At 44.5% G+C, this 14,140-nt stretch overlaps 1 protein-coding gene across 6 annotated transcripts in view; it reads right to left on the bottom strand.

Moving 5' to 3' along the window:
• The window catches only part of PLEKHG3 (pleckstrin homology and RhoGEF domain containing G3), a 240,292-nt gene that overhangs the window by 66,487 nt on the left and 159,665 nt on the right, over positions 1-14,140 (bottom strand). For all 6 annotated transcript variants that reach the window (XM_040333345.1, XM_040333346.1, XM_040333349.1 and 3 more), the window contains one exon: positions 4,115-4,569. In XM_040333345.1, coding sequence (XP_040189279.1) covers positions 4,115-4,569 — 455 coding nt within the window. The remainder of the gene's footprint in view (positions 1-4,114; positions 4,570-14,140) is intronic.

Here is a 14,140-nt window from a genome sequence, read left to right as displayed (position 1 = left end):
GAGACGTTCTCCCAGCGCGATCACCCCTGTGGAAGAGAGCATATAGGAAGAGGAAAGCCGCGGGATCGCAGAGCGGTAAAACACACTATAACAGCTGACATTGTCTCCGCTCACTCTCACACAGTCCCACCTCCTCCTGACCCCGCGCTTGTAATAGACAGAAAGCAGGTCCAATGCTGGGACGTATTCTGTCTCACAGGCGCGAGATCAGGAGGAGTCAGCTGTTAGAGTGTTTTACCGCTCTGTGATCCCGCGGCTTTCCTCTTCCTATACACTCTCTTCCACATCGCGCTGAAAGAATGTCACCCGATCAACCCTTACCCGCCGCAGGGCTCGCCCCCCCTCTCCCTGGCAGCCCAGCCTCCTCGCCAGCCCTCATTTTCCACTCGCAAAATGCGAGTAGGTGAGAGAAAAATTTGAGGGCTGTAATATATATATATATATAATGTATTTGTTAAGAATAGAGTGATAAATGATTGCCATTTATAACTCCATCGGACCATGCAAGAGATTTCCCTTTTTTCCCCCTCTATGACACCAGAACAAGAAATTAGGGGAATAGGGACTATTGAGGCAGGAAAGTTCATTAATAATACCCTCAGAGATTCTAACTTTAAAGGAACACTAAAGTTTTGTTTTTTTATTAGATCAATTGATTGCTGTAAGCTAGAGCATTTAAATATCACTTACCTCGTTTTTCCTTTTGACCTCCAAAATACAGTAATTCAGGTTTGAAAATTCCATTTCCTGTCACTCCTCTTCTTGCTTTCCACCAGCATCTGAGCCGTTTTGCATGGCGGAAAGCAGAATGTGCTCACCCCCTCCCTATGACTACAGCCCTGCGTGAAGATGCTCTCCTATCCCTCACAGGCATGGAGGCTAAGCCTAATGGGAACTGTAGATCCCATTAGGCCATGATGTAGCAAGAATGAATGTGCACCGCAAACCAGGAAGTCAGTGAGAATAATGATTCAGGAGTGACGGAGGTGAATAAAACAGCTCGATTTCAACAGGTATCAAACTAGTTATAATGCAAAACATTACTTTTTACTTTATCAGCTACTGTCAGACTGTAATTTAAGAGGAAAATATTTTTGTCTTTACAACCCCTTTAACTACAAAAAGAAGTACCGTATTTTTTGCTGCTTTTGTCCACAGTGGAGAGATTTCCCATCCCATTCTGTACTTTGAACCCAGTGGTCCCTTGCTTGCCTTTATCTGGACCTCGAGGTACTATTCCTCCCGCTGGCACCAATGATGGGGCACAATACCTCCCGCTGACACCAATGATGGGGCACAACTCCTCCCGCTGACACCAATGATGAGGCATTATTCCACCTACTGACACCAATGATGGGGCACTGTTCCTTCCACCGACACCAATGATGGAGCAGTATTCCCCACCCAATAACAAAGATGGGGCATGGTTTATGCCCACATATGCCAGTACATTACTTAAACTCCTCCACCCATCCACCTAAAGGAGATTTTGGAGACCCCTGTGCTAACCCCTAACCCCCCAGCAATGGATTAAACAGTGTAACCTAAACCACAGCTGTCAGAGAAATATTTTCGCATTCTAAAGAAGACCAACCAAAGATGCCATTCTCCAGTTTTCAGACAATCTAATCTGTATCACGGCAGAGGAGACATCACCGGTCAAGGCCAGTCTGGGGTGAGAAGCATTAGGACGGGTTGTAAATCCTTGGCTGAGCACTAATGTTTTCTTCCCGATAAACTAGTACCATGCCCCCCCACCCTTTTCCATACAGAAGTGTTGAAGGATTCATATGGACGAGGGAGATGCTATTGTCTGTTATGTCTAAGGATAATATTAGGGAATCGGTGGATGAGGAGAGATTTACCAATGGTAACAGGTCGGTAACATGATTGGGTATAAAAACTGCATCTTGAGAGTCAGAGTGTCTCAGAAGTAAAGATGGACAGAGGTTGAAAGGTGAAACACTGCATGTAAAAACTGTTAAAAAAATTCTGAATACTGTTGTTCTATGTAAAATTGCCAAGACTTTAAAGTGGAGTTCCACCCAAAAGTGGAACTTCTGCTCATCTGATTCTTTCCCCCCTCTGGTGCCACAATTGGCACTTTTTGAGGGAGGGAAGATAGGATACCTCTTTGACAGGCTCCCTCCTCCTTCCCCTGTCGCCGGGTCAGTAGGAGAGAGAGGAGTGGGTCTCACGTATTCGCAGTAGGGTTCCCGGCGTGAAGCCGAAGGGCTACACTGCTGGGTACCCTTACCCACAATGGTGTCGGCAGCACCCTACAGCTGATAAAAAAACATCAGCTGCGGTGCCGACATCGCTGGACTCCAGGACAGGCAAGTGTCCGAAGATTAAAAGCCAGCAGCTGCAGTATGTGTAGCTGCTGGTTTTTAATTATTTTTTTGGGGGCGGACCTCCGCTTTAAATATATGATTAGCTACAGTATACAATATCAAACGATTCAGAGAATCTGGAGAAATTCCTGTGCTCAGGGGACAAGGCCAAAACACAATATTGGATGCCCGTGATCTTTGGGCTCTCAGCCTGCACTGCATTAAAAACAGGCATGATTCTGTGATAGACATCACTACATGGGTTCAAGAATATTTTCAAAAATCACTATCTGTGAAGAAGCCATATCTGAACATGATCTGGAAACGCTGCTGTCTTCTCTGGGCCAAAGCTCATTTAAAATGGTCTGTTGCAAAGTTGAAAACTGTTCTGTGGTCAAACTAATCAAAATTTGACATTCTTTTTGGCAACCATAGGCACTGTGTCCTCCTGACTAAAGAGGAGAGGGACCTTCTGGCTCGTTATCAGTGCACAGTTCAAAAGCCTGCATCTCTGATGGCAGAGGGGTACATCAGTGAAAGCTGCAAAGTGCACCACACCTGCAGGATATAATAGAAGTCTAGGAAGGCCACAGGTTCACTGGAGTGCACCCACAGTGTGGGTAAACCTTGTAAAAATTGGCCTTAGGCCCCTTTCACAAGATTGGTCTGACCCAATCGGACTCTTCATTCACCTCTATGGAGTGGCAGATGTAAATGGACTTGTGTTCATTTACACTTGCCTACCTCCAATCTGATCCACAATAAAAAACAGAAGGGGATCAGTCCCCCTATGTCTGGGCAGATCGGATCGGAGGGCCCATAGGGTAGAGTGGGCTGCGTATGTGTCTGGCTCTATCATCTGCCCACTCCACTCATTGACCAGTTACCAAGTCGCTTAAGTGGCCCTCGCTCTTGAAACGGTTGGGCACCCCTGCTATAAAGGCTCCCCTGCCTTCTCTTTCCTATTTCTTACGCTACAAGTATCATAGTGGGTAGGCATCATCGCATTGTCTGTGGCAAGACTGTTTGCTAAACTGTACAGGAACACTGTAGCTTTCCTGTAATTAAAAGGAAACCTCACACGAGAAATGCAGAGCCACTGCTGAGCTCCTGAACATGCCAATTGCCTGGTAGCATTTCACTTTAATACTTTTAAGTCACTAAACCAGAAAAAGCAAGCAGAATTAGATTAAAGTCAAAATTCCTAATCTGTATACTTGTTCTGAATCTTATATCTTCAGTCCTCGAATACATGGGTGGCCAGGAGGTGGTAAAAATAGGCGGCTGAGCTGCAAAAGACCCATTCAAGTGAATAGGGCTGCTCTTCAACATAAAGGTAATGCATGCAGTTGCAAGTAGTAGGCTTTCAATGGTCAAAACAGGTGTCCAGGAAGGGATAAACCATCTCCAACCTGCTTGTCAACAGCCTCTCAAAAGAAAACCGCCACTGAACACTTTATGACTGCCATAGTGTAAACAAGGACCTAAAAACAAGTCAGCAACAAGTTTTGTCCCCCACAGGTTCTCTTTAAAAGGTTACTATGACACCCCAACCCCATAATGTATGCGTTCAGAATCTATGCATTTCTAGCTGACAAAAGAATCCACCCCTCATGGGTGAAAAATGTTGGTAGGGACACAGTCAAGCCCTGACTATCAAGATTGCACCTAGAATTTGCTAAAAATCAATCTCACCCCCAAAAAAGTTTTGGGCTCCAATTTGCTGCCACAGGGCAGTATAGAATTTCTCATAACGCCATTGTAAATGGCCTGTTACCTACCTCCACAATACTGCGCAGATCCTGAACGTACATCCTCTCGGTCTCGCATATTTCCAGCACCACACGTTCTACATAGGTCAGTTTGTTGGAAATCCCACTAACTTTGGTCCCAAATGGAGAAAGAGACCTAGAACCGTGGCTTCGTCGGTTAACATTATTGTTGCCATTCATAGTGTAAGAATTTTTCAATCCACTTTGCATGTCCCGGAAAGTGGTGTGCAGGGTGTCCCCAGACACTAGCTCCATGGCCAGACCAGATGGAGCGTTACCCAACGGCGCCTCTTCTGCCGGTCTGATAATTTCATAGAGATCGCGGCCCTCGCGAAGGGAGCCGGAAGATGCCGTAGAAATGAGGCTTACAGGTCGGTCCGAATCATAAAAGTCTGTAGAGAGGGATGCAGAGCTGGAGAACTTTTCATTGCTGCTGGAAGAGCCTGCCGACAGCCTGGGGGATTCTGGGAAAAACAAGACAGACATGGGATTTAAGTTAAATTAAAGCACTGCATTGAATTTAAATCTTGTTTTTTAGATGGTGACATTTTAAATTTCCAGAAAAGTTATATTCCGGCCAAAGACACAAGAAGGCCATATAAACCGGAGATTAAAGGCAACAGAAAAATGAAAACAGAACCAATTTACTTTACCCTAGAGCAGTCATTTTTTCCTAAGATTAAATGTAAAAGTTCTACATATAAATTGTATTTCTATTATTCAGATGAATTAGGAACCTTGGAGTTATGTTAATGCCTTTTTGGAATCAATTCACTCACCCTTAATCATGGTCATCGTCAACTGATCTACCACATACAGAATTTGGCTGCTAAAAACGACACAATTTTTCAACAAGCAGTCATTCAACAACGTCAGAGCGAACCCAGGACCCCTTCTGTTGCCAGTGCAGAGACTAAAAAAGACTTAGAATTCTCTGTTTCCAGTCCCCAGTCACCTTTGTCATACCTGCCCCTAAAGAATAGGTATTAGCATGAAACACGCCCATTGGAAATTTGACAATGGGGATTAGAGGACATGCGACACTTCGGACTTCTAATTATGTGTCTGCCCAGTCTGCCTTGTGATGCTAATAAGGATGGACTACACATGGAAAAGCGTTTTCACATAAGTATTTGTTTTAGGATTTAATTCAGTCCTCAACTTATCCTTCTCGTTGACTTGTGCCCATACAGTAATAAAGGGCACACTTATGGGCTAAACCCAACCAGATACTCTGTAGGTTTCACTTGCAATGGCTCGAAGATCAATCAGTCTTGCTAAATACATAATGTAGGTCAGACATTCTCAACCGGGGTTCCTCCAGGGTTTGCTCGAGGGTTCCCTGAGCTGTGGCTGAATGACTTCCCCATCTGATGGTGCCTGCATAGTTCCAGGGTTAATGCTACTTGGCATAACCAGCAACCTGACATTTATGTTTTTGTTGTCTTTAAAGAGAAGGCATTCTTCCCACTGACCACCAATGTAAGAGACATTCCTTCCCACTGAACACCAACATAATGGACACTCTTCCCACTGACCACCAACATAATGGACACTCTTCCCACTGACCACCAACATAATGGACACTCTTCCCACTGACCACCAACATAATGGACACTCTTCCCACTGACCACCAACATAATGGACACTCTTCCCACTGACCACCAACATAATGGACATTCTTCTCACTGACCACCAACATAATGGACATTCTTCTCACTGACCACCAACATAATGGACACTCTTGCCACTGACCACCAACATAATGGACACTCTTGCCACTGACCACCAACATAATGGACACTCTTGCCACTGACCACCAACATAATGGACACTCTTCCCACTGACCACCAACATAATGGACATTCTTCTCACTGACCACCAACATAATGGACACTCTTGCCACTGACCACCAACATAATGGACACTCTTCCCACTGACCACCAACATAATGGACATTCTTCTCACTGACCACCAACATAATGGACACTCTTCCCACTGACCACCAACATAATGGACACTCTTCCCACTGACCACCAACATAATGGACATTCTTCTCACTGACCACCAACATAATGGACACCAGTGGCGGTTCGTCCATAGAGGGCGCTGGAGCGCCGCCCCCTCTGGCTCTCCCCGCCACTGAGTCTAATAACACAGATTCATGCATTGCATGAATCTATGTTATTTTTGCCGCTGCCGCTGTTATTCACATGGTCGGCGCTCATGTCCAGCCAAATGAATAACGCAAGCAGGTTGGCTGTACGGAAATGTCTATCAAAGCCAACGGCTCTGATAGGCTTTCCCAATACAGCCCTCGGGTCCCGGAAGCTTATTCTCGGAGCGCACAGACTGTACACCCCTTGGATAAGATGACAGGCATCTCAGCCAATCCAGTTGGCCGGTTCTGGCTACCGGTAACCTGATGGGCTGAGACGCCTGTCAGTCATCGAGGGCGGGAGAAGACATCGTGGGACGTGGATGCCTGACTCAAGTAAAGGTAAGTGCCGGGCGTGGGGCACTTTACAGGGCACAGTGGAGACAATTGGCACAGCGGCGACCATTAAAGGGCACAGTGGTGACAATTGATGGCACAGTGGCTGCGTTTAATGGCATGGCACAGTGGTGACAATGGATGGCACAGTGGCTACATTTAATGGCATGGCACAGTGGTGACAATGGATGGCACAGTGGCTGCGTTTAATGGCATGGCACAGTGGTGACAATGGATGGCACAGTGGCTGCGTTTAATGGCATGGCACAGTGGTGACAATGGATGGCACAGTGGCTGCGTTTAATGGCATGGCACAGTGGTGCGAATTTATGGCACAGTGACTGCATTTGATGGCATGGCACAGTGGTGCAAATTGATGGCACAGTGACTGCGTTTAATGGCATGGAACAGTGGCTGCGTTTGGGCACAGTGAGACTGCAATTTTTTTTTTCCTTTGCGCCCCCCCCAAAATTTTTGAGCACCAGCCGCCACTGATGGACACTCTTCCCACTGACCACCAATGTAAGAGACATTCTTCCCACTGACCACCAACATAATGGACACTCTTCCCACTGACCACCAACATAAGGGATATTCTTCCCACTGACCACCAACATAAGGGATATTCTTCCCACTGACCACCAACATAAGGGATATTCTTCCCACTGACCACCAACATAAGGGATATTCTTCCTACTGACCACCAACATAAGGGATATTCTTCCCACTGACCACCAACATAAGGGACAAAACCTCTGATGAACTGTTTTTTTTTTTTTTTAAAGTTCCCCAAGACCTGAAAACTTTTTTACGATATCCTCTAAAGGTAAAAGGGTTGAGTGTAGGGGTAATGAAAATAGACAACAGTCACGTGTGTGCAATAACTAAAAGCAACGGTGAAGAACCCATCTTTTCAAGGAACACACTTCAAGCAAAAAATAGGAAATATATATAGAGAAAATAAAAAACTTCCAAACATTCTCTGGTGGGGAACCGATAACTCATTTAAATACCCACAGACCTTGAATATTCACCTGCAGAGAATGTTTGTTAAAAGTCAGATTTGCTTTTTTATGCCCCATACTGAGTTGTACACGTTGGGTGCGGTCATGTGCAAGGCTCATATAGCTAGATTCAATAAGAGTTAGGTCGGCGTATCAGTAGATACGCCGACCTAACTCGGAATCTGCGCCGACCTAAGTTTAAGTGTATTCTCAAACAGAGATAAACCTAAACCTATCCAAGATACGACGGCTTGCAATATTTAGGGTGCAATATTTAGGCTGGCCGCTAGGTGGCGCTTCCATTGCGGTCGGCGTAGAATATGTAAATCACTAGATACGCCTATTCACGTACGTAGGCCCGGCCGACGCAGTACAGATACGCCGTTTATGTAACGCATTATCAGGCCTAAAGATATTCCATCAAATAGTTGAAATAGAAATGTTAAAGTATGGCCGCCGTTCCCGCTTCGAAAATTTTACGTTGTTTGCGCAAGTCGTCCGTGAATAGGGATTTACGTCCACGTCGAAACCAATAGGCCCGTGCGGCGTACGTTGCCGCAATGCACACTGGGATATGTAGGCGGACGGCGCATGCGATGTTCCAAAAAAACGTCAATCACGTCAGGTCAAGCCCCATTAACCTAAAACACGCCCCCTCAGCCAAATATGAATTAGCTGCCCTTACGCCCGCCCGATTTACGCTACGCCGCCGTAACTTAGCAGGCAAGTACTTTGAGAATCATGTACTTGCCTCGCTAACTTACGGCGGCGTAGTGTAAACACGATACGCTACGCCGCTGCAAAGTTAGGACACCCTCTCTGAATCTAGCTAATAATCTAGAAACACAACAAATTCAGTAGTTCAAATTCCACAGTCCACCTCAGGCATGAGCAAGAGAGGGTGGCTACATATTTGCCTACAGTGGGACCAGGAAGAAGGAATGTAGCCACCCTCTATGAGGAAGTCGGATCACAGCACTAGGGTACACATTTAACCCCTTCCCTGCCAGTCACATATACATAGTAATCAGTGCATATTTATAGCACTGTTCGCTGTATAAATGTGAATGGTCCGAAAATAGTGTCAAAAGTGTCCGCCATAATATCGCAGTCACGATAAAAATCGCTGATCGCCGCCATTACTAGTAAAAAAAAATAAAAAAATGCTATAAATCTATACCCCATTTTATAGCCGCTATAACTTTTACGCAAACCAATCAATATACGCTTATTGTGTTTTTTTTTTAACAAAAATATTTAGAAGAATACGTATCGGCCAAAACTGAGGACATTTTTTATATATATTTATTATAGCAAAAATAGTTAAAAATATTGCCTTTTTTCCAAAATTGTCGCTCTTCTTTTGTTTATAGCGCAAAAAAATAAAAACCGCAGAGGTAATCAAATACCACCAAAAGAAAGCTCTATTTGTAGGGCAAGTATGATTAAAATGTCATTTGGGTTCAGTGTTGCATTACCGCACAATTGTCAACGTTTGACAGCGCTGAAAGCTGAAAAATGGCTTGGGCAGGAAGGGGGTGAAAGTGTCTGGTATTGAAGTGGTTAAACTTTACACTTGTATTTAGGGTGTAACATGCTCCATCACATCCAGCCACAGCCCCATATCCCCTCCCCTTCGCCTTTAAGACTGGATTAAAGCTAAACAGGAGTAAAAAAAAAAAAGAAAACCCCACACAGTAGCCTTATATTGAGTTACGTATACTGTATAACCAACATCTGCAACTGTCAGGGTAACAACCTAACCAAAGTGTTAAAAAAGAGTGTTTTCCATAATAAGAAGCAGGTTCCTGAAACCTGCAAGTCTCACTTATGAAAACGCAAAACAAAAAATGAAGACTTTGTAGTAAAATGAATGGGTTACACATGAACTGTATATGCCAATTACCAATCAATGAAAGCTTTTGTTGCTGAATTTGCCCAGGGCAATTGGAGGTGTCATCTTCTGGAAGGAGATGGGACACTGTCCTTCCTGCCAGGAAGTGACAGTCAGTCTAATGAGAAGCGGAGCTGTGAGCCGACAGCTAGAGTGACGCATTTTCCTAGACGCAGGATTACACCCAGAACAAATTCTGGTGCCATACAATCAAGTGGGAGGCAAGAAGGCAGGAAAACTTGATGTGCTTTCATGCAAAAGGTGGAAACACTGATAAAGAATTCAGGAACTAGCAAGCACCATCAGGATAAATCAGAATAATCAGGGAGTTTAGAAATCTGGGAGCCGCTACTGTTGTCTTGTTTTTTTAAGATGAAGATCTGGGGCCGTCTTTCTTATACCCGCTTCAAAGCCAGTAAATGGCCCTAAACAACCGGGCAACCACATTTTTTATAATGAGTTTGTGCATCCATCACCAATACTTTCATCTTGGTTTTGGATAAAGTAGGGAAGGTTTACAACCCCTGTCAGGATTTATATCTATTTGGTGCTCTGTTCGAGAGATCTCCTTTTACCTCAAGCTTTAAGGATAAGGTTACCAGACCGGAAATGAAATGCTATAACCAATTCCCTGACAGCAGTAAACCCTGTCAGGAGTTATTAACCTTCTGCAGATATTCACAACTAAAATAACAGTTGTGGCTTTAGGTTCACTTTAACCACTTCCCCATCCGGCCTATAGCAAAATGACGGCCGGGCAGTGGTTCAGTTATCCTGACTGGGCGTCATGTGACGTGATCAGCCATGTCCAATCATGGCTGATCACAGTCTGTCAGACGCGAGTAGAGGAGAGCCAATCGGTGGCTCTCCTGACAGGGGGGGTCTGTGCCAACTGTTTAGCAGCGCAGCCCCCCCCCCACGAACGCCCGCCAGGGATGCCCACAAAGGACCCCCACCAGGTATGCCACCCTGAACCACCAGGCAGATGGCAATCAGTGGATACCAGCAATGCCTGCCAGTGCCACTCATCAGTGCCCATCAGTGAAGGAGAAAACATATTTACAACATTTTATAACATATTTACAACATTTTATAACAGAAACAAAGAAAAAAATGTTTTTGTCTTTCAAAATTGTTGGTCTTTTTTTTATTTGTTTAGCAAAAAATAAAAACCGCAGAGGTGATCAAATGCCACCAAAATAAAGCTCTATTTGTAGTAGGAAAATGATAAAAAAATTGTTTGGGTACAGCGTAGCATGATCACGCAATTGTCATTTAAAAAGTGCCAAATTGGCCTGGGCAGGAAGACGGGAAAGTACCTGGTATCGAAGTGGTTAAGCAACAGTAGTCCATATAATTTCTAATGACAGGTTTCCATTAATGTAATTGGCTACATGACAACTGGGATTTATCCATCCATAAAGAATCGTAATAACACTCGACGGGACCCCATAACTAAATAATTACAGGGCCTGCTTGTGCTCTCAGCCCAGCTGCATCTCCTCGAGCGGTCATGACTCATTTTGCTATTCCCTCTTAAGCCTCATAGGCCCCGTACACACGACCGAGGAACTCGACGTGCCAAACACATCGAGTTCCTCGTCGAGTTCAGTGTGGAAGCCGCCGAGGAACTCGGCGGGCCGACTTTTCCCATTGACTAACGAGAAAATAGAGAACATGTTCTCTTTTCGGCCCGACGAGTTCCTCGTCGGCTTCCTCGCTGAAAAGTGTACACACGACCGAGTTTCTCGCCAGAATCCAGCTCCGACCGAGTTTCTGGCTGAATTCTGCCGAGAAACTCGGTCGTGTGTACGGGGCCATACACACTATCAGTTTTACTGCAGGTTTTTCTCCTCAGGTTTACCAAAAACCATCTAATATAAGGTCAAACCTCAAGAGTGTCAATTTGTATGCAATCAGGCAGGCCCTTGCACTACATTTTGGTAAACCTGAAGAGAAAAACCTTCAGGAAAACCGATAGTGTGTATGGGGCTTGACATCTCTGATGAGGGATGTAAACAGTGCCATGAAATTTACGCTGCCATTTTGTTTTTCTTTCTTTTTGAACAATAAGACTGCTGAAGGCAATGCAATTTTTTTTTTATTTATATATGTTACAGTGTACATAGGCATGACATAAGGATATTAGCCAATCTTGCCATTTTCAGCTGGGTTGGCTGACCACTATTTTCGTATGGTGTCTGCAACTGTTCTATGGTCAGTTGGGTAGGTAAGCCATAGGGTTGTCCCGGTACCAATACTAGTATCGGTATCGACTCGCGCAAATGCTCCAGATGCTTCACCCGATACTTTTTTTCACCCGAGAGGGGAGCAGAGCAGTCCTTGTGTATGTCACTAATGTAGGAGAGGAGAGCTGCTGCCACCGTCTAGCCCCCAAAGAGAAAGCCAAGCCCCCCCCCCCGGGCACTTTGATAGACAGATCACCCATCCCAGCATTGGACGGGTGATCTGTCTATCAAAGTGCCCGGACAAGGGGGAGCGGCTATATATGATGACGCGCGGCAGGGAACACACAGCTATTCAAATGAAAGCGGTTATGTTCCCTGCGCGCTGATCAACTAGACGGCGGTGGCGGGGGGGGGGGCAAGGCTGCATTTGGGGACATGGCTGCATTTGGGGACCCCTCCTTCACTTACCTCATTCTTCCATTTTGCTTTTAAATGTCCTTATTTCTTCTGAGAAATCCTCACTTCCTGTTCTTCTGTCTATAACTCCACACAGTAATGCAAGGCTTTCTTCCTGGTGTGGAAAAAGCCTCTTGAGGGGGGAGGGGGCGAGCAGGAGATTCAGGACGCCCACTAACACACAGCTCCTTTCTCTATCTGCAAAGTAGAGAGTGTCCTGACTTTCCCCCTCCCCCTCAAGAGGCTTTCTCCACACCAGGGAGAAAGCCTTGCATTACTGTGTGGAGTTACAGACAGAAGAAAAGGAAGTGAGGATTTCTCAGAAGAAATAAGGACATTTAAAAGCAAAATGGAAGGATGAGGTAAGTGAAGGAGGACTGCACTAAGGTAAAGGAAGCTATTTAGGGAAAACAAAAAATTACCTTTACAACCCCTTTAAGTCTAAGCAAAAGCTGTACATTAAGATTTAAAAATTTGCATTAAATAGAGATGAACACATTCCCCTTCTGTTACTGAACCCTACCACTGTCTTAATTGTTAATTGCCAGAATTTCTTACCACCCACCCCTCGATCTCTCCCTCTAATAATCCATACTGCTAGGCTTTGCAGTATGCTTACCTTTAGAAGCCACCTAAATCCCCCCATCCAGGTCCCACAACACCCTAATTTGTGGGGGAGGGGGAATCCAGTACTAAAATGGCCCCCTGAGACTGCCCTCCACTGAACGTTCCACTGGAAGTGTCCACGTCACGCAGACTGATGCGGACACCTGAAGGACCCATGCAGGGAACAGAAAGAGAAGACTTGGAGGGGCTTTAAACTTCTGGCATTCAAACAGTCTTAGGTCCATCAGCAAGGTCGTGACTCTCACTGTCTGAGCCATTAGATGGAGAATCAACAATTTGATTATAAAAGATCATTACAAATAATGAACAGTAAGCATACACAATGTATATTCAAGTCTATAAATGTCACATAAAATATTACTAAGGGATGTGTACTCACTGAAAATATAAACGTGGTTCTCCTTTAATGGAAATTCTCTTAGCGTAATTACAGCCCAAGTTGCAATATTTTTGGACTTGAAACAGATGGTAAATAGTAACAACAGATCGGCTTCCTCAAATACGCACACAAATCTTGTTCCTGCAAACCTAGAATTCCCAACTGATACCAATTTCCCTGCACCATACCAAATGGTATATTGATCTTCTCTAGCTATCAGTTTAACCACTTAAGGACCGGACCAATATGCTGTCTAAAGACCCAAGGTGTTTTTACAGTTCGGGATTGCGTCGCTTTAACAGACAATTGCGCGGTCGTGCGACGTGGCTCCCAAACAAAATTGGCGTCCTTTTTTCCCCACAAATAGAGATTTCTTTTGGTGGTATTTGATCACCTCGGCGGTTTTTATTTTTTGCGCTATAAACAAAAATAGAGCGACAATTTTCAAAAAAATGCAATATTTTTTACTTTTTGCTATAATAAATATCCCCCAAAAACATATAACATTTTTTTTTTCCTCAGTTTAGGCCAATACGTATTCTTGTACCTATTTTTGGTAAAAAAAAATCGCAATAAGCGTTTATCGATTGGTTTGCGCAAAATTTATAGCGTTTACAAAATAGGGGATAGTTTTATTGCATTTTTATTAATTTTTTTTTTTTTTTACTACTAATGGCGGCGATCAGCAATTTTTTTCGTGACTGCGACATTATGGCGGACACTTCGGACAATTTTGACACATTTTTGGAACCATTGTCATTTTCACAGCAAAAAATGCATTTAAATTGCATTCTTTATTGTGAAAATGACAGTTGCAGTTTGGGAGTTAACCACAGGTGGCGCTGTAGGATTTAGTGCACACTTAGTGTGTGTTTACAACTGTAGGGGGGTGTGGCTGTAGGAATGACGTCATTGATCGAGTCTCCCCTATAAAGGGGATCACTCGATCGATGCAGCGCCATAGTGAAGCACGGGGAAGCCGTGTTTACATA

This window comes from Rana temporaria, chromosome 13 (genome assembly GCF_905171775.1).
Source record: "Rana temporaria chromosome 13, aRanTem1.1, whole genome shotgun sequence".
Classification (NCBI taxonomy): domain Eukaryota; kingdom Metazoa; phylum Chordata; class Amphibia; order Anura; family Ranidae; genus Rana; species Rana temporaria.
The sequence above is the reverse complement of the archived record's forward strand: the minus strand, read 5'-3'. Positions and strand labels throughout refer to the sequence as shown.